The sequence below is a fragment of the Sinohyriopsis cumingii genome, chromosome 7, assembly GCF_028554795.1.
Source record: "Sinohyriopsis cumingii isolate HCF-2022 chromosome 7, ASM2855479v2, whole genome shotgun sequence".
Lineage (NCBI taxonomy): Eukaryota > Metazoa > Mollusca > Bivalvia > Unionida > Unionidae > Sinohyriopsis > Sinohyriopsis cumingii.
This window is the reverse complement of record NC_142967.1, coordinates 69345010-69368174: the sequence shown is the minus strand read 5'-3', so window position 1 is coordinate 69368174 and position 23165 is coordinate 69345010. Positions and strand designations below refer to the sequence as shown.

The 23165-nt window shown below is 33.3% G+C and overlaps 1 protein-coding gene across 2 annotated transcripts in view; it reads right to left on the bottom strand.

Annotated features, from left to right (window-relative positions):
• Positions 1-10114: 10114 nt before the first annotated feature.
• Positions 10115-23165, bottom strand: part of LOC149795467 (protein mono-ADP-ribosyltransferase PARP14-like) — a 35390-nt gene continuing 22339 nt past the window's right edge. For both annotated transcript variants that reach the window (XM_089965250.1, XM_089965251.1), the window contains exon 5: positions 10115-21924. In XM_089965250.1, coding sequence (XP_089821376.1) covers positions 21623-21924 — 302 coding nt within the window. In that variant the 3' untranslated portion in view covers positions 10115-21622. The remainder of the gene's footprint in view (positions 21925-23165) is intronic.

Here is a 23165-nt window from a genome sequence, read left to right as displayed (position 1 = left end):
CTTAATGCCAAGGGTCTCTCAGCAGCCAAATGAACCATCAGCAGCACTATAGCCCACCAAATGAATGACTTAGCATCAATTGCCATGGTTATACCATACCAAATGAATGACTTTTAACATCAATTGCCATGGTCAAGCGATACCATACCAAACGACTGTTAGCATCAATTGCCATGGTCATGCCATACCAAATGAATGACTGTTAGCATCAATTGTCATGGTCATGCCATACCAAATGAATGACTTGGCATCAATTTCCATGGTCATACCATACCAAATGAATGACTGTTAGCATCAATTGCCATGGTCATGCCATACCAAATGAACGACTGTTAGCATCAATTGCCATGGTCATGCCATACCAAATGAATGACTGTTAGCATCAATTGCCATGGTCATGCCATACCAAATGAATGACTGTTAGCATCAATTGTCATGGTCATGCCATACCAAATGAATGACTTGGCATCAATTTCCATGGTCATACCATACCAAATGAATGACTGTTAGCATCAATTGTCATGGTCATACCATACCAAATGAATGACTGTTAGCATCAATTTCCATGGTCATGCCATACCAAATGAATGACTGTTAGCATCAATTTCCATGGTCATGCCATACCAAATAAATGACTGTTAGCATCAATTTCCATTGTCATACCATACCATACCAAATAAATGACTGTTATCATCAATTTCCATGGTCATACTATACCATACCAAATGAATGATTGTTAGCATCAATTGCCATGGTAATACCATACCAAACGAATGACTGTTAGCATCAATTGCCAAGGTCATGTCATACCATACCAATGAATTACTGTTAGCATCAATTGTCATGGTCATACCATATCAAATGAATAACTTAGCATCAATTGCCATGGTCATGCCTTACCAAAGAATGACTGTTAGCATTAATTCCCATGGTCATGCCTTACCAAATGAATGACTTAGCATGAATTGCCATGGTCATGCCATACCATACCAAATGACTTGGCATTAATTGCCATGGTCATACCATACCAAATGAATGACTGTTAGGATCAATTGCCATGGTCATGCCATACCAAATGAATGACTGTTAGCATCAATTGCCATGGTCATGCCATACCAAATGAATGACTGTTAGCATCAATTGCCATGGTCATGCCATACCAAATGAATGACTGTTAGCATCAATTGTCATGGTCATGCCATACCAAATGAATGACTTGGCATCAATTTCCATGGTCATACCATACCAAATGAATGACTGTTAGCATCAATTGCCATGGTCATGCCATACCAAATGAATGACTGTTAGCATCAATTGCCATGGTCATGCCATACCAAATGAATGACAGTTAGCATCAATTTCCATAGTCATACCATACCATACCAAATAAATGACTGTTATCATCAATTTCCATGGTCATACCATACCATACCAAATGAATGATTGTTAGCATCAATTGCCATGGTCATGCCATACCAAATAAATGACTATTAGAATCAATTTCCATGGTCATGCCATACCAAATAAATGACTGTTAGCATCAATTGCCATGGTCATGTCATACCATACCAAATGAATGACTGTTAGCATTAATTAATTGCCATGGTCATGCCATACCAAATGAATGACGTAGCATCAATTGCCATGGTCATGCCTTACCAAATGAATGACAGCATCAATTGCCATGGTCATGCCTTACCAAATGAATGACTGTTAGCATTAATTGCCATGGTCATGCCATACCATAACAAATGACTTGGCATCAATTGCCATGGTCATACCATACCAAATGAATGACTGTTAGCATCAGTTGCCATGGTCATGCTGTACCAAATGAATGACTTGAAAATTCAGCAATGAAAATTGAATAAAAACTGCTGGAAGTATCCATCTAGAAGAAAAGGCTCTTGATAGACTTCTGATTATCTCCATTGATGGACCTCATAGAAGAGGCTTAAACTTCAATAAAGGCATTAACTGGGTGGAAAGTAAGGAAGAACAGGAGGCTATGGAGAAAATTATGTAGTCTGAATTGCACAATAATGCAATCAGAGTGAGGATGCTGATTCAGAATATATATATATATATATATATATATATATATATATATATATATATATATATATATATATATATATATATAATGTAATATATATAAAATTTCTCTAACCTGTATGATAGTATTATTTGTATTAAATATTAATTCTGCTTGGTAATATCAAGCATTCCCCTGTACAATCCAGAGATAGCACTTTCCATTCTGTTTGGTGTGTATTTGCAATTCTCTATAACTAATCCTATATACCTTGATTTCTCTCATAGGAATCCAGAATGACTGTAGATAGATTATAATTACTAGGACGTTGGCGAGTGTGTCTGCTATGCATGAGTGCATATAACACTGACTCAGTGGCATCATTGTTTGGTGATGTGTGCTTAGTCATGATGGAATATGGGCTGGTGCGTGCAGGCAAGGTGATGGGTGCCAATTACCTGCAGACCTGGGTTTGAATCTCTGTTGAGTACAAATTTTAAAAATTCTTTAACCTGTATATAGTATTATTTGTATTAAATATTATTTCTGGCTGCTATTATTAAGCATTCTCCTTTAGAGTCCAGGAATAGCACTTTCTGTTCTGTTTGGTGTACATTTGTACAACTCGCATTGAATCGGCATTTTCTTCTCTGGCTCATTAGTGAGACTTTTAAATTTGTCTACTTCCTTCACGACACTGGCCTCAAATCGGGATATATAGTAAGCTGCTAGTCTATCAAGGACTTTAAATTTTTGACCATCAGGTATTAAATGTTTCCTCGGTACTGATGCCAATACAACGGCATATGACAGACATGTCTCAGCAGTTTTTTTCAGAAAAGTGTTGCTCAGCGTACATATGTTTGGAAAGCTCTCACCTAGGCTAAACAATTAACAACTGATAATCTTCCTAATGAACGTTTTATCAGCTTTGGTTCATTTAGAGTAGATTAAACAGATTTGACAGCTTTTAACCTGTAATTTCAAATAGGAGGGATGGTGATTAAGATGTTGGTGCCGTTTTTTGGACCATTATCTAATAGTCGTGTGCGGAGTCATCAAATTCCTGCATCTATCTCTGCTGCTTCGATAAAACAGTCTCCAGTTCATGGTGCCACCCATTACATGTTATGTTGTATTCTGCTGACACAATTTTGGTAAAGGCACGATAGCTTCTTTTGAAATCTATTTTAAAAAATTTCTGAAAAAGATGGCCACAATAGACTTTCCTGTACTTATGCTTGGTAATAATAAGACAAATTGCTTATCTCTTGCTCAGTTCTTTCAGTAAACTTGAAGATGTTAGATTCCACCTTTCGAGCGTGCATTGTGTATTACTTGTGCCATAGGACAAAACAAAGTTATGAGTCCACTCGTTCATATGACAGTTATTAATATACCCCAAAATATACAATTCCAATCTCTGAGGTGTTATGATAATGGATCTATATTCGTTTCTTTTTGTATTAGAGCTGACCAACATTTAAGCTGAGGGTAAAACAAAAAATGTTTGAGCATGAACCTAGGAGTCAATGGATATCAGATTCTCACCGGGTTAGTTAATGTATCTGCTCTTCTGTCTTTCGTTTCATTGAGAGGCGAGGAGTGATTTAAGTGCCTTCTTCTGAGCTGGATCTGTTTGAACTAGATCGTGCAGGAAACATGTCTGCAGAATAGCTAGACAATTTACATTGGCCGTCTTTGTAGCTTTATCATGCCAAACATACATATATTCACCCAGGCAGATGGTCTGAATGTGTAAATGAAGAATATTTGGATGGACATTGTCTCCTTGATCCAGTAAAAGTTTAGCTAACCTAAATTAATCACAAGTTCGCCCAAAAACTGTTATTCACCATATACGCACTCCTGATGAATGATGAAACATGTTATCATAACAGAATCAACAAGGAATTTGGGACTGACCATTTTATTTTTGAGGGGTGGTGGGAAGAGATTTTTTTTTGATTCGAGATATTTTGCTTTTCATTGACCTTTAGATACTTTATTTTTTCAACTAATATGACACATATACTAATTATTTTGCAATAAATTGTAGGAAGAATTATTTAAGCTAAAATGAATAGGTTCGTCTTTTAAGACCCTTCATCCACTGTAAGGTCTTCATTTCAAGATTACAAAAATTGCAATACTTCATTGTTCGGTAGTTGAACAACAACAATTAAATGATAGAAATCCTTATTTCAGTCCAATGCTTAGCTTGATAATAGTTTCAAACTCTTGTAACCTTGCTGGAAAACGAAATTTGGTATTGAAAAAATCTGGAAAGATTTTGACATTATTTGTGATTAGTTTAAGTGATTGCTCAGAATCGTCGGTTACGTATGTAATTAATTGCTAACTGAATAAACAATTATTCCCGTCTCTACTGCAAATAATGATTTAGAAGCAAAACACCATAGATTGAAAAGTACCGCAAAGAATGATTTAGAAGCAAAACACCATTGATTGAAAAGTACATTACTTTGGAAACAACATTGTGGCTTTAAAAATGTGTGTATTTTGGAGAGAAAGCGATAATCCATCTGTTACAGCTATATAATTCAATATATTTATAACATCTTAAATTTAATTTTGTTTCATATAAAATTGCACAAAGTTAGAAAATAATTTCTTAAAAAGGACCATAAATAATCCTGGTAACCATTGTTGAGTAAATTTAACTTATAAGTCAACATGAAACTAAATTCCATTGCAAAGACAAGAAAATGACTAACAAAATAGAAAATTGTGCTTTGGAAACATTAACATTATTAATAAGCCTTTCTAGATGCTTCTGAGTTCTTTCATTCACCCAAAAAATTAAAAATAACCTGTCTCCTTTTTCCTTGAAATGAAAGATTTTTGTTTACAAATATTTTCCCTAATTTCTTGACAGCACACACATAGACCCACACTAATATATGATCTAAGCCTTCACACAATCTAAAACTGTTGAGCCATGCAGATTTCTATATCTAATTTTTAAAGTGGGTATCATGCGAATACGTATTTAATGATTTCGTAATTGCGTTTATTAGTTCTCGAAGCAATGTCATCTCGTTCTGGTGATCCATATGTACCATAAATCATTTCTGCCCTTATAAAGGTGTTTGCACAAGAAAATAGGAAAAGAAACAGATTTTCAATAATTTATTATGTTATAAATTGTATTACAAAAGCTTTGTAAAAGAGTCAAACAGGATTCACATAATAATCTGCAGAACTAGAAAAGGAAATAGCACATGTTATGTAGCTCAGCCTTGAGATTAAATACTAGTTTCAGATATAGTATCAAAATTCATTCTTTTGCTTGTACTTGTACTTAAAACTGCAAATGTGGTGTGACTGGAGGAGCATATTAAATGCAGTTAAAGGATTTTTTTGTATTGGCATGCTATGATGGCACTGAACAACAAAATGTAATTCATTTTCATAGCCCTATTACCTACAAAGATTAGAAATTACTCTTGCAAAAAGATGACTGGAAGTACGAAAACACTTAAATTCCTGGCCCCATATTCATGAAACAATTTAAGAAAAACTCAAGTTCAATCCCAAGATCAGAACACTTTGATGTATTATAACTTTCACTAAAATGAAGCTAGAATCATAAAACTTTCAGGATTTGCTAACATTGGTTCCTCTATCAGCCTGCACAATTTTGATTATGATGATATTCCCCAGATATAATATCTGAGCCTTTGGTTTGAGTTTATTCTTGAATTTCATCCTTAAAAAGTTTAAAATATACAGGACAGGTGTTTTTGAATGATTTGTAGACTGTATCTTATTGAAAAAACCAAGCAATTCTAATTTAGGTTTAATAGTGAACATTACAAGGACTCTGTCCGATCAGTAAAATCAAATAGATTAAGTACTAGTATGCCAATTCATGCAGTTTTATCAACCCCAGGTTGAGATACTGGGCATGTGACAAAGTAAGTCGACAGTTAAAAAGATCTGAATCAAACTTTTTTTTTATACACGAAAACTGAAATATAGGAAATCTAGATCACTTGAGAGGGATAACTACTCAAGATCTCCTAGTAACCGTTACCATGCTAGTAGTGTTCGTTTCCAGAAGTAAGGTCCACTTGAGGTTTGACCAAATCTAAACAGATCTAAGCCTCCATTCTACTGTGCAGAGGTCATAATACTGCTGATATCCAACACCACATCCATTTAGTTGTGTCGAAACTACTTAAAAAAATCACAATTGTGTGGACGGAGCTTCAGAATGTGTCCAGTAATAAAGTTTAGTTTTCATTTTCAACAGCATGGTTACATTTAACACCATTGCAAAATGAGGTGATAATAGCACAGATTACCATTGTTAATTTATACTGTGTGTATGTGTGTGTCTGTGTGTGTATCTGTGTTGTCAGTCAGTGGACATAAAATATTATGCTTCTCTACTTTAACGTGAAATTCTCTTACGATTATATACTGTAACAAATATGCTAGTCTTTTTGGACTGGTGGAAATCAGAAATACCAACATTTTTTAAAGATACATATTCTATCCAAACACAGGTATATGCATTTTATTCTTGCATCTACAGGTATTGCTCTGGTTTAATTTAGCATTTGTTGAAGATGAACATAATTAAATACAGGGGCTATATGCCAGGTAAAGGATTTTCCACCTAATAAAGATAGAGTTTTTGTTGCTGTTGTCGTCAGTTTTTAATGTTACATTAAACACATTATTTAGCTATGGGACACACTAAGGCAGCCGACCAGGCTCAATATAGCCAGCAATGTGCTAAAAGTGCTCTTAAAGGATCCCCAAGCATATTTATTACGATCATCTAGTACTGGTCATATTCAAAAGGTTAGTAAACACAACATGATAAACATCAAAATTCAAACCTGGTGCTACTGTGAGGCTGTAGGACACTACAAAGTTTATGTTCAAAGAATTTATTGGCTTACAGTATACTGTTTAGCTTGAAGTTCATGTGTACACTGTTCAACAATCCCTTCTTTTAAACTATAATTGCAATACAGTATTTTCTCCTACATCTTTAGTTTTGTTTTCATAGTTTTTGGAAAATGAAGTTCTGTACACACATTTCCTATATTGCAGACAAAGTGTATATTTTATAGTATATTTGAAAATTCCCTTTCTTGTGCACTCCATCAAAGTATGGTACAGTACAGGCCCATTTTTAAAAAAGCTAATGCTGTTGAAACTGAAGAAAGACTGAATTAAATGTTACTAAGTTTATATTGGATTTGACTTTGTTCTGTAGATAATAATAAACTTTAATGTAGGATGTATTATGTGTCCGTGTAAAAAATGCACTACAGTTGAGTCAACCATAGGTAATTTAATTTCCTCACATGATTGTGTTATCTCATAACATAAATTAATATAAAACATGAAATCCTTTTGTTTTAGCTCCCCTAGGTCGATGGTTTTTACCGGGGTTTTGCAGGATTCTTCCTCCGTCAAATATACTGGCTGCCACTTATAGCCCCTCATGTGCTGAAAAATGGTGTTAAACTGAAAACAAGAACAAACATTAGTAAGCAACTTGTGTTGCTACTAGTATAACGGCATCCATTATGTGACATTCAGTCTCTTTAGACAATACAACATTACCTGTTATAAATGCTTCTGTTTCTGTTTACGTTTTCCTGATTCCCTGCTGTTGCCTCTTCTAAAAACTGACCCATGCACACAAAGTAAGTTTAAGTTAAAATTTTGAAAGGATAAAGACTGTGAGAAAGAAATAAATAAGATCGTAAAATTCTCCCTTTTGAAGTTTTGTCTAAATATTTTGAGTACATTATGCTGGTTGGTGGAATAGAATAAAATGCAGTAGACATTGTAGTTTTATTTATTTATGCATAGTCGTCACTGAGGTACCAACAGTAAGACATCAAGAAAATGCTAACACAAAGTAGACTGTAAAACTCATGAAATAATTGTTTTTAAATATCAGTGCTTCAAGATAATATTTTGAAAAAGTTTGCCCATAAGAAATATATGAACTATTGTGCAGACATTAAAGTGGAATGGTCTGTGAATCAGGGGCAATAACTCTACTAAATGATGTATAATACTGACAAGCAATCTGAGTCAAGGTATTATCAATATATTGCTCCTTGTACAATCTGGTTCAAATCCATTTATAATAACTTGAAAATATGGTAATTATTTATTCCCGGCTTTCACTGTGAGGTCACAAAAACTCATAAAAATGAAGTCTTACTGTGATCTTTACCACTGAGCATTGAAACTTCTGGTTGTATGTTGAGAGTAATCAAGTTTCACGGCTCTGTCTCAAAACTCTAAAGAGTAAAAATACAAAAAATGGGCTTCAAAATATTATCAATCACCTTAACCTTGAAAATCAATCTGTCAATGTCCTACAGAAGATGCCAACAATTTGAGAAACAGAAGTGTACCATGGTTCAACCTTGTACATCAAACAGCTTTTATGATATCAAGAAGGAACTAAATAAACCTTACATTGTTTGCATGTGACCTTGACCTTGAGATTTGGACCCCAAATGTGAAATTCAGCACATCTTCTAGTGACAATATAAAGGTATGCATGATTTCATCTATTTATATAACAACTCTTAAATTACAAAGCAGATAGGACAATGGGAATGAAACCTTGTATATTATACCATAACACCGACCCTCAATATAGGATGTCCAATGTGCTATGTGAAATATAGGTATTCATAAAAAGCTTAAAGAAAATGTGTTTGACAACAAAAAAATTGAAATGTTAGACACTGACCTTAAAGATAATGGTCCACAATATTGGCACACAATACATTATCTAATAATGATGATGATACATATGCAAAGTGTCGTCACTTAAATTCTCAAACAGTTAAGATAGAGAGTAGATGCATGATGGAAAAGCTTACATTTTGAGCTGTGACCTTGATCTTGAAAATAGAATACAAAAGTCATTTACAATGAACCTGTCACGATAAGTATACCCTGTTTCAACACTTCATCTCAAATGGATCAAAAGTTGAAAAAGTGAAATGGAAAGCATTATTGAAAACCTAAAGCAGGGAGCTATGAATTGAAGATAGAACAGTATGAAATGCACTTTCTAGTGATGATAAATGTGTATACCATGTTTCAGTCCTTAATCTCAAATGGCTTAATGGCTACAGAGCAGAAGGGAAAGTGTCACGGAAAAGAAATTATTTAGCTGTTACCTTGAAGATAGTAAACTCACCCACCCCACCCAAATGTGGTATGCATCACCTTCAATTGATGAGGTTCAAGTATTCCGAGTTTTTTGAAGATTTAAGTCAGAAGTAAATGCAAATTCTATGTCTCCTGCTTTTGCAAAGCGATTGGAGTGGGAGGCAATTAAGGGAATTTGATTCCAAATTGAAAGTGAGTGAGTCTGACAACCAGGGACAAAAAGTCTCCTCAACAATGATGCCAAACAATAACAACCAAATTCAACCAGGGTCTCATCAATATCAGGCCACAAACCAAACTGGTTGAAATTTAATAATTAGTAATGGAGATACTCTGCAGATAACTGAGTGGGTCCCACAACCTGGGTCTAAGATCAGCTAAATAATGACACAGAATACTGATGATCAAAGTTCGCCAAGATTTTATTTGTATCAAGCAGTATCAATATTAACTGGTCAGAATAATTAAGGGAGGTACTATGAATAATTAAAAGTGGACGGGTCTGGCAATAATGGGCTATAAATCCACTTAATAATGATGCGGAATCTTGGCTGAGGTCACCTCAATATCAAGCCACATATAATATTCCCCCCCCCCAAGATTTATCAAGAAATAAATTGAAAAATTCTACTATTATAACATTTGGGAAATTTAAAGAAAGTACAGCAACAAAGTATTGTAAAGAAGATTGGTTTTCATGTTTAAACCCTTGATAAAAGTACAAATGATGAAATCCACATATCACGGATAAGAATGTATTGTGGAATTCATGAGATACAATAAATATTCCACTATGTGGAATTCATGAGATACAATAAATATTCCACCATGTAAAATGACTTTCATGATTATTTCAGAAAAGCTAAATTAAAAACAGAAAAAATCATGCTGGAAATTATTACATTTATTTCATTCTTTCCTTGTCCATCAACATATGTCCCTTTTTCATAAAAGTGGTCCATATAAGATATTTCAATTACCATATTTCACAAATTGTTCAATACACATTCTGCATGGACAAGGGAAACTTCATTTATCATTTAAATTTAAAAGGTCTGATCAGTGAAAAATATGCAGTAAATATTTTTTTTTTAAATCAAGCTGTAACATTGTACCATTTAAGCCACACAAAAGCTAAAATAATGCATAAAGGTAAATATATGACAACTACAAAAACTGCACATTGAAAATAACAGTAAATATCCAATGAGATCAAGATATAATCTTTAATCTCAATGATTTTAGACTTTAGTATTAGCCAACTAGCCCCACCTTGTCAGTTTGTAGTCCCCTTGTAATTTCTAACCTGGCTGTTGCCAGGAAGTCCCTAACACTGTCATTAAACCAAATGGAAGATTTCACTATAAACAGACCTAAACACACCAATGGACACTATGTACAGTAATGGAGCTGAAATACAGTAATCTAACAACATATGTAAGTAGTGGAGGAAGAAATTAAGCATTTTTTTATGTCCAGTACTGACATTAGTGAATAAAACAAATTGTACCATTTTAGAGTTTCTTTAATGTTGATTTGTATCCACTGATATGATACCTGATGGCACTGGCTTACAGTAATAGAACACCACTTGAATATACAGTGAGGCAGGGGTACACCACTAAAATGCTTACATATGCCAGAATTGACCTTTATCAGAACATGGCAGGTTGTACTGCAAAAGTTTTGTCTGTAATAAAACCAAAATACACATGCTTAAAGTTGCCCACGGGCAGCATGTTGTGTATTCCTGCTTTAAGGTTTACTATATTATGGTAGCACATACAAAAAATGACGTATAGTCATGGAACTAAGCATAATTATATTCATTTATTGATATCTGTCACCTGTTTGGAGTTTATTTGCAGTTTTCATTTTTCTTCATTTGAATTTATAATATTCGTGTACAGTAATGGGGAGGAATCACATAATAGACCTGGAATTACAGAAATAATGGCAAATAGGACTTATGCATGAAAAATTTGGAGATTATGGATCCTGTTGAATTTGAAAAATTTGATATCTACATTTTAGCTCCTCTGTCGACAAAAATATTATATCTGATGGCGCTGGTATGCAGTAATGGAACACCAATACACAGAAAGGTAAATATCGTAGCAAATTTAAAAAAAGAAACAAAATCCATACATTCTAATCTTAATATATTCATAATTATCACACAATAATTAACAAAAGTATGTTTAATGCTTTTATATGTCTGATCCTCTTTATTGGTTTTCTCCAATAGTGTCTAAGCATAGAACTAACCACTTCAAGTGGCTGGGCATGGGCTCTGTTGGTGCCGATTTCTATAGGGTAAAATTCTATCCACGATATAGTACAGCTACACTACTTATAAAAATAATAAAAACAATATATTTAATAACAGTCTGATTCCAATTATTTTCAATCTAAGACATGGAAATATCTGGTCCTCTGAATGAAGAATTATAAAACATTACAAAAATGTTTAATTTTATTATTCAACAAAATCAATAACCAGCACTTGATGTGCATTACTGTATGCTCAGTTATTTTAATTTCTTTGACATTACTATATTTCAACCATTTATTCAGGCCCTAAATGCTGAGCTTGCTGTATGTCCTTTTGCAGTTGCTGGAAAAGTCCATTTTTAGTGACAGACTAATATTTATAGGACAACACATATGCTGAAGGTTAAAACTGTGTTGTATGCATATAATATTTGCAATTTCTTACTTTAATATTAAAAAATAAACACAGATAAATTCAAAAGAGAAAGCAGTCTAACTCTTAAATCATTAGGATGTAACTCAAGGTCATGGAAATTTAATCGATGATAAACTAAATCAATCCTGTTGCCTGAAAACAGTGACTTGACCGTGAAAATATTGCACTGTGTTAGGAAACTCTCATCTGGACTGAAATATTAACAAGAAGAGTGTGTTAGATATCCTCAAGTAACAAATCAGGCTAGAAATTACAGACAGATGAATTAAATGGTTAGGTTTTTGTGTATTTTGTGTATCCTTGATGATTTTCAGTATTAAAATTGGTTAGGAGCTACAAACTGCTGATGAGTGGGGGATACTATAGTGTGATGTTATACAAGTTAAAGCGATGACAGTATGCAATCTAAAAGGTCAAGGTAGTCTGGTATGACATGGTAATAAATTGAGAAACAAAAGAGTAGGCATACATGTGATGCCTACTGATCACCAGGGTCAACGGGGAGACTATCTAATACAGATAATGTTTAAAAAGCTGCAGAATGTTCAAGAGGTGTTCACATGTATATGTAGGTAGTACCTCTCTTTGCATAGTGTCTCAAGCCTAAAAATAAACAAGAGGTCCAGCTGGGCTTGATATCACTAATTTGATGTACACTTTCACTAGTATTGTAATAATACAACCTATGTAAACTAGTTATCAACTAAATATTATCTTATATCGATTTTACATCTTCTACAATATCCTGATAAAAATTCTAAAGATAATGGCACAATCAATAAGCATAATTTCTTGCTCCTATTAGTAAGTCATCCATGATCCTGATGAGGGGCCCCGAGTGGCCGAGTGGTCTAAAGCGCTCTCCGTTATGGATCACTGCCATCTCACCTCTGTCTGCATGGGTTCGAGTCTCGGATTTGGCCAATGTGGGTATGTGAGAAAGCTTGCCAGTAGCTTCTCGAGGGTCGGTGGTTCTTTCCTAGCATTTCCCAGGTTCATCCTCCACCATTAATACTGGCCGCCATGTATAGCCTATCGTGTACTGAAAAATGGCGTTAAACCCTACAACAACAACAACAACAACAATGATCCTGATGACATGTACCCATTCACCATGAAATTGAATGAGAAATAAATCCCACCTAAAATACAGATTAAAGAATCAATATCTCCATCAATCAGATGCAAAATTACATCACGAATAGGTCCCAATTATATAGAAAAACTAATCCCATCATTGTGATGATGTTAGCCTATTTATCAAGTGTGATAAAAAGATGAGCAGAAATAGTCTGGTTAAAAAGCTCAGAAAATCAGACGCAAATCACCTAATTATTATACATGGATTTCATTATAATGATACTCAAAAAAGATCTTAACTAGTTAAGTACATTTACCAAACATAATTGAAACTGAATAAGACACACAGTTTCTAGAGTGGCAACCAGCCAATCACATGCAAATTCATTATATTAAATACAACTGAATTTTTGTGAGATCTTGATCATATAGCCTATACACTGATTTAATGTTTGACCAAAATCAGAAAAAATATTTGGCTTACAGAGTGGTAACAAACTTAGCCAACCACATACAAGATCACCCAATTAATATGTGTGGATCAAATTTTTCCAACTCCTGATGGCGTAAGTAAGACTAATCATAACTGGGTCAACAATGTGGCTTCCAGAGTGGTAACATGCTCAGCCATTCTGATGCAAAATTACCACATCTCACTCATTATCAAACTTGTCCAAGATTTTAATATTGATTCCAGAGTGGCAACAACCAACTGCTGACAGATAGATAACTGATGACTACTGAAAGTTGACTTGTGCAGGGCTGTATCCTTAAGTTCACTGTTCCCTAGGGTTCTGGTGCTCCAAAAATCATGCATTTCTCTTTAAAAATGCAATGAAGTTCTCATTTATATCACGTTCTAACATTATAATTCTGTTTATTGGAAATCATCTCACTAACAGTGTTGTCTAGTAGAAAAATCAGACATCCTTTTACAAACATTACAACCTAATTTTTAGCTTATATGTAATATAAATTTTGATGACTGGTTTGCTGAATTTATGTTTTATTCATTCAGTTTAGTTGATCTTAACAGTCACAGGTAATGGGCAATAAAGAAAGGCTGGATGTTTAGACTGGTTTCAAATATGTAAATCAGACATAAATTTTGCATATGCCACAAATGGAATTCATCAAATAACTGGAGAAAAAAATATTGTTTATTTTATGTTTAGCTTCATCTGAAATAAAGATTTTGAGTCCGAGCTCTTCCTTTACCAATACGATGGTAAAAACAGAAGTGGTCTGCTATTGAAAGATCTTAAATGTCACATTCTAATAATGGATAGCAGATGACAGGAAATGTCAAATGAGCAACAACAGCTGGCTAAAGAAATTTATAAGAGTGAAAGTAAAATCTTATAGAAATATTCAGAGTTCATTTTCTACTATTTCATGGCTCATGAGAAAATTGCAACTGAGTAAATCTGAGTAACAAGGAAATGTGGACAACAGCAGCTGAAATGGATGGAGAAAGCTCACTGATGCTAGGGGAAATAGACAACTACTGAGAATATGGTGAAGCAAAAGAGATGACAGAGTTTGAGATAGACAAACAGCATGCATGTGAAAAAGCATTCATAATGACAATTCTGCATCAATTGCATTATTATGGTTTAAAGAAAGTCTAAGTTCTGGAAGATTATGACTGTATCTGCCAATAATAAAATGTTCACATTAACTGATGCAAGGAAAAGAACAATCTGTTCTCCAAAATATATTGGAATGAAGTTACATCTTCTAATAGAATCCAGGTTATCATCAGTGACAACTGTCTGCACATGTGGAGAACCAGAAAAAGCTTACAGAGCCGAGTGTCCAGGACAGTGCCAGGGTAGGTGCAATGGTTTGGGCCTGCATTACATATCATAAAGTAGCTACTATGGTTGAAGTTGAGAGAAATATTAATAGCAACAAATGCAATAATATTCATAACTTTCATTTATGCCTGTCATTGCAAAAACATCTTATGAATTCTACATTCATAATTCAAGATGGCACTGCGCATTCTATATTACAAACTGAAAACCTGAAGCAAGTGCCATACTTAATTTTGAGTTATTCAGTTTCTATATTGCTCAATTACTATTCATGTCTTGACATTTTAGTGTTCAACAGACACAGAAGTATGGCTAAAAGATCAAATTCATTTCAAAGGCAAATTAAATTCTGAAATACCGGTAAATCAATCTATATTTCCATGAAAACAGTGCCAATACAAAACTAACATCTCTGCTGCAAACACGAGTTTCTTTATATGAAAAATCTGAAAGATTTCTCTTGACGTAATACTCAAAGGTTCATTAAGAGATACTGTTCTTCCAAAGTTGTTGATATTTTTGGGTATTGAATTCTCCTTCCTTTTTTAAATTATATATTTATGATGCACAGTTGTATGGGCATAAGCTTTAATCTAACTCGAAAAGAAATCTGATGTTAAAATTAATCTAATTAAATATTTCAGTTCTTTAGAAAATGCAAACTATATTCAAACAATACTGCATATGATTAGTCCCATATATATAGTATAAGACAATTTGTGATTACAAGTCAAAAACATTTCATTAAAGTTAGAAAAGTTATAAAATTTGGATGTTTGGAATTAAATGTCATTAAAAGGTGGTTTACAAGCATTAGTAAATTAAATCAAATATTTAAATCAATGAAATACAAAGGAAACTGATGTATTATAACATTTACTTAATGTCGGAATAACTACAAAAATTTACCATTATCTACAAGGATAATCCCCCATCTAATCTGTATTTGATTATTTCTCGACATAATGGGAATATGAGCAAAACAAGTGACAACTGTATGGTAATGAATCCTGTGGTAATATGTTTTTAGGTAACACAGAAATATACAACTCAATATTAGTGTAATGTCATCATAATTATACATATTTCTCAAGAACTTTGTAAAAACTTCATCCATTTACATTTTATTGCAAAATTTTGAAATATTGGGACTTCAATATTAGTCATCACAATAATAAGTAATGGATATGTTGATATTTTGTTGAGAGCAACTGAAATGTGTTCTTTTACAAGCGAGGTTTCATTTGTCAACTTAAACACACTTTTACTAAAGTAATTGTAACAAAATACAATATAAACAGTATAGTCGAATTGTTGCATACAAGTAATTACATCAATAATACGCCAAAATTACTATCAATTCAGAGTGATCATAGTGTTTTTATCTGCCATACTATGAAGGAATTATTCCTCTTTACAGCAGTGACAATACATTTTGTATACCTATACTCTGTTTCCAAAATTAATAATTAGAAATTCAGTGTGTGCAAGTTGTACACCAGAGTACTGTTCCTGCTCAATGAAGTTAAAATGGCATTATGAAAAAAAACAGTATTTTAGGCACAGACATGTATAGCATTCCAGACTTGTGACTTTAAGAAGTCTTTTGTCTGTCCTTGAAACTGCTTCAGTCACCAGGTGAGAAAACAGTTGTTGAAATTTGTAGTTTTACATTTGATACAATTAACCTTATTAGATATATGAGATATCTCAAGAACCTTTAAAAAATAGCTTTTAAACTTTATTTTACAGTTAAATTAATTAATCAAATACAGAAATATAATAAAATATAAAAGAAAAGAACACATATGTCTGACAATTTATCTTTTAAATCATACTGTACAGACCCACAAAATATCCTACCTTAATTGTATCTGTATATAGCCCACAAGATAGCCTACCATAATTGTAATGTATTGGACCCCACAAAATATCCTACCTTAATTGTACTGAACAGACCCCACAAGATATTCTGCCTTAATTGTACTGTATAGACCCCACCAGATATACCTTAATTATACTGTATAGAGCCCACAAGATATCCTACCTTAATTGTATTGTATAGACCCCACCAGATATACCTTAATTATACTGTATAGACCCCACAAGATATCATACCTTAATTGTATTGTATAGACCCCATAAGATACCCTACCTTAATTGTACTGCATAGACCCCACAAGACAGACTACCTTAATTGTATTGTATAGACCCCACAAGATATCCCACCTTAATTGTACTGTATAGACTACACAAGATATCCTACCTTAATTGTATTGTACAGGACCCACAAGATACCCTACCTTAATTGTACTGTATAGTCCCCAAAAGACAGCCTACCTTAATTATACTGTATAGACTCCACAAGATATCCTACCTTAATTTTACTGTATAGACCTCACAAGACAGCCTACCTTAATTGTACTGTATAGACTCCACAAGATATCATACCTTAATTGTATTGTATAAAACCCACAAGAAACCCTACCTTAATTGTACTGTATAGTCCCCAAAAGACAGCCTACCTTAATTATACTGTATAGACCCTACAAGATATCCTACCTTAATTGTACTGTATAGACTCCACAAGATAACCTACCTTAATTGTACTGTATTAGACCCCACAAGATATCCCACCTTAATTGTACTGTATAGACCTCACAATACAGCCTACCTTAATTGTACTGTATATACTCCACAAGATATCCTACCTTAATTGTACTGTATAGACCCCACAAGACAGCCTACCTTAATTGTAACGTATAGACCCCACAAACTATCCTACATTAAGTATATCTGTAACATCAGCAGTCTAAAACTACTGATAAAGAAAAAGTTCTTTGAATGACGCATACACATTAAATCAGAAAATCCATAAATACATATTAATGTACCGTCGATCTTTTCATTCATCTAGCTTCAGCAGCCTTTGCATAGTATTGTTCCTTAGGAGTTAACGACAATAACTCTAACAGCTTGAGAAAAAATGTTCAAGTTACTTGAATGACCTGAAAATCTGACCAAGTCACGTACATGTAGAAATATACTGGCTAAATTTCATTAGCTAACTGTGTCATTGAGCAATCCAAGGAAGGACAGATGGATGGATGTAATCAACAATCTTGTTATCTACTTCTCATAGACCCCTAATTATCTGAATAGGGTATTATATTAATTGAATGATTTACAAAGTTTTCTGAATTGACACTGACTGAGAGTGATGTCTCTTTAAGCCATGAAAGTGAGAAAAGAAATGATGATGAAGAGAAACAAACATATGATATCATCCTACCATTTCTACACTTTAAATAATTACAATACATCCATCTTTTTATATATTTATCAATATCTTATCAATATTATAGAATTCAAAGATTTTTAAGCAAATTAAAATCAAGGCTACATAATGTAACTAAGTTTTGCACTAATATATAACAGTACATGACTAACAGAAAATATTCTACAGCAATTAATTTACCACAATGATTATAAACTATGCATAAATCTTTAAAAATAAAACCGAATTCTCTTCAAATTATATAATGTCATCATATGAATATGTCATCTGATGAGGATGATTCATTTTCTTCTGATATGATACAAGTTATATTCAAGAAGATTAGGGTTTAATGGACCCACAAAAATCCATTATTGGCATATGGAGTATACCTCCTCCTTGATAATTCATGCCCAGATAATTTGCAAACCCAGTAATAATGTGGGGTCAGGTATGGGTCCCATTTTTGTGTCTAGAAGCTACTTACAGAATTGACTCCTATTTGTTCAACAATAAAAAAATCACATTGAAAACCAGTAAGTGAGACCTTGATTTATCACTTATTTTATCAACAGAATGGTGGTTAGTGCCCAGTGATTTGAATCAACATCATGAACTTTGCAACATTTAATAAGAAGTCATATTTTATTTAATTATCTATAAAAAAAGGCTGTAAATAATATTTGATGAAATTTCGAGCCATGAAAATGTGAGCAATTCCTAGTGGAGGCAGCACGTTAGGAAATACAGTGTGACCTCGCCATATCATGGTAGTTGGGAACCATGTAACCAGGCTGTGTTATAGACAACCATGTTATAAGCAACCAGGTCAGTTAGCTGAAGAAAATGATGCAAGTACCCCACAAAATTTGGGGGGGGGGACTGGTTAGGTAATAAATGCAGATGCAAAAATACATGCTTCATTGGCACAATTACCATTATAAATTGTTGCAAATTAAATCATTGCATTTGTGCATATACATTTATATTGTTGATATATACATGTCTAATATACAGCATAAATAGAATATCAACACTATGAACTCCTGCGAATCTCATCACATATATTCAATCCACAATACAAGTAATTCCATCGAAAATATGCACACACACAGATTTAAAATATTCAATAAATTTGTCACAGGTCATATTGGTTTGAATTCAGTGGAAAAAATAGGACAATCACATAATGAATGATGAAGCACATTTACTTTTCATTATATCTCAAGTCGGTAAAAGTTAGTTTGAGTTTAAAGCTGCCATTGGTAGCGTTCATAAGCATAAACTTTTTTCCTGCAAAAACAAAACTTTCATGGCACAGGAAACGTGTTCCAGTCACGTTTGGAAAATGAAACAATCCATCAGATTCCATTGCTTTTATTTAAGTTTGGTACTGACTTCCTTTGAAGAAAGGGTCTTTGTATTTATTGAAGACTGTAGTTGGCTTTCATTGATGAAGAGTGTATGCATTACTGAAGTCACTGCTAAAGGAATGCTTTGGAGAACCCAAAAAATACCCATTTCTTATTGTGGCAGCAACATCAAATAATTGTACTGCATGATTGAGACTGATTTTTTTCCATTTGCTAAGTACGTTTTCGTATGAACTGGTGCTTCAAAGGTAATCTGTACTTTCTTTGAAATTTCAGCAATCTATTTTATCTTGGTATATTTTTAAAAAAGGAATTGGCTGTCTTTTCGTTGATTGTAGGTACTATTCTTCCCTGCCTATTGACTAGACCAAGAAGTCAGATTTGATCTTTTTCTTTTTTTTTTTTTTTACATTTGTGGTAGTGGAGTGATGTTGCCTTCCACAAATGCGTCAGAAATTTAACAAAGGGTCAACAGATGATAGAGACGCTGGTGTTCTGGTCTGATGACAGAGATTGCTACAGAAAATGTGTGTTCTGGAGGATTTAATTCAGAGTAAAAAGAGGAATTTTACTTACCATCCACATATAAATGTCAGTCTATGTAAATATATTAATTACTAGCAAGTGGCCAAAAATCCAACAAAATTATGAGATAATACTTAGTTTGGTTGATCTCCGCTACCAAAAATATCAACCACCCAAAAAAGCGGATATCTCACAACATACAGAACTCATGCTAGATGTCACCATAACCGAATTATGATATAACAATGCACTGTTAAAATGGTTTGACAATATGGAAAAAGAATCTGTTTATGTAACAATAGATAAATTTCAGTTTTTTATATTAAGTTTGTGGCTTCCTTTCATGAGGCCTCTGAATTTCTCCACTCCTAACCAATGGTTGTATATAAAAGTTTAAACAGCTGACAATGTTGCCAGTAAGTAAAAAAATACCAGACAGTATATTTTGCTGTCAAAAAGGGGGAAAAAAAGCACAATTTGCAACAATGGCAAAGCCCTGCACGATCCCTGAATAAACTTTTTACACATTATTTTTTGTTCTTTTAAGAAGAAAAACTATCTTCTCAGAAAAATACATGTAAAATTTCAGAAGCCATGCCATGATCATCTTGTATTATTCATACATGATCTCTTCCCCAAAATGCTAATAAACTTTTGATGTTTTTCCATGATTTTAAGAAAGATTTTTAAATTTTCTTTTCGTGTATGAGAAAAATACATGTATAGGAAATTTCGGGAGCCACAACACGACCATGTTATATCCAAATTTGTGTTATAATGGAGCGTGCTATAGCGGGGTCACACTGTAAATACCAATTAAATAAGTTCTGTCAAATGAAATCCTGTTTTAGTACTACTTGTTAATTCAGTTTCTGTGTAATCATTATAAATGCAATATGCCCTCTTGTATTCAAAATGAAAAGTGTCAATTGACCACCACAGCTATATGTGAGAACCTAATTAACTAGCAACTGTATTTCGATTTCTGATTTGTGGCAGTGTTTGAATCAAAAGTATACCCGCTTTGTATTATCTTGGTAATTATATCATTTGTATCAAATCAAATGGTTGGAATAAAACAATATTTATGCCTTCAAATCTTACCTGAATATGAGCCAGCGGACACAGCTGTGGGTCAGGTCAACTCATTTCATTGACTAAATGAAAACTTCTATAAATATTTGTATGTAAGCAGCATAATATGTGAAATATATATTGATAATATCTGTTAAATCATATCTTTAATTATTAGAAAATAAAACATATATTTCATGTTTAAACAGAATTCTAAACTGTTACATCCAGAAAAAAAATCACAGGTTTAAATCTCATTAAAAGGATATTAATTTTCATCTATTTTAGTTTCATAACATGATTAACACGTTAAGACAATCTCTGTGTAGATAACTCACCTAGAGATGAAAATGACTATAGACATGTGAATTTGTCTTCAAATCAGTCCAGGCTGATTCAATATTTCTTCCAAATTATAACTGTTTTTCACATATAAAAGCCATAACAAATTCTTCCAGAGCCATAAGTAAAGCAAACAGTTTCAGGGCACTGAATCAGGTCCCCATCGATTTATCATTAAATAAATACACTACATAACTAGGTTGTAAATGTGATGAGATATTCTGGGTAGGCTTGTGTGTCATTGAAGATCACAATTTCTCCCACATTGTTGCCATCATCCACTGCACTGTCATATACATCTGTTGGTTTATTTGGATCTTTGGCTGGAAGGTATCGCATTTTGGGATCCCCTTTTATGTATTCTCCAACACAGACGGACACATAGAAAACAAACTGCTTGGTTCCTGGTGCTGGCATTTGATTCCCAGTAGCTTGCCAGCCACAAGCCGAGTAAGATGCATTTGTTGCAAAATACACGCCCTGTCCAAACCACACACCTGAAAGAGGAAGACAAACAATTCCAAGGTATCTCATTTCATGTTTACAAAGTCTGCTATGTATTCATTAGAGGTGTGTGATATTTCCAGTATATCAGTTTACCATGGTGTTCATTTCTGGTGATATGTATACATGGTACTCTTTTACTGTACTGGTACTATTAGGACTTTAAATCTTAAAATATGTAAAAGAAAGAAAGTGTAGCCAGCAATTTAAGTAATGTTCAAAACAAAACATTTTTGCTAGAATACAAAAAGTGAACATTCAAAAGATACAGTATTGTGAATTAAATCCAAAAATTCCTAAATGTCTTATCACAAGTCCAAAATTATACAATGTTCTGAATGAATTCCAATGAACTTGAATGTCCTGATGTACCAGAATGACATTATCCTGCATGTTTTTGAATGAGTTCAAAACGTAAATGAGAACTTTGTAATCTAATTAATAATTTTAATAAATAATTCTTACAGAATAGTATCTACATACAAATGCAAACTCTGATCATAGATTCATAAAGACTGATATGAAACAGGAATGAAAACTGGTTTACAAAGTATCTATTTATACATATTTCACAAGATCCAAGATGCAACAGTATGTTCTGGAATTCCCTAGATGTTTGTCATGGAAAATTTGATCAGACTGTAAACAAGTTTGCATCCAGAACATTCTAAGCTCATAAACCATCAATGCTAGGCCTTGAATTCAAAATTGAGTAAATATCTTAAAAAGCATGACAAATGACAGGTAGGCAAAAACTCAATCCTCAACTACAGACCAAAAATAAACTCCCCTCAAAAAGAAAAAGAAAGAGTTTACGATAAATCTCAATTACATATTAGTCAAGCATACATGTGATACTATAATAATTGAGATAAAAGTAACTGAATGAAATTTGGAGCTGAAAGAACTTGTGCAATTTTAAGTATGCCATTTAATTTGTCAAATGATTCATGACACTTGTCAGATCATTGAAACTTGGATTTCTTACTCAATACATTTGAATGAGGTTCAGCAATTATAAAGAACTTTGTACAAAAATTTCTGAAATATCCAACCATACCCTAAATTCCGATCACTTGCATTTTAATAATAGGCACTGGAAATTCTGAGATGCCTCAGCCTTAACTTCTACAGGTTGACTTTGACCATGTCGCACAATATGTCCTAAACTTTGACAAAAGCATGGCAAAGCTCACTTTTACCAAAATTAACTGTCAGATTTGAATCACTGAGT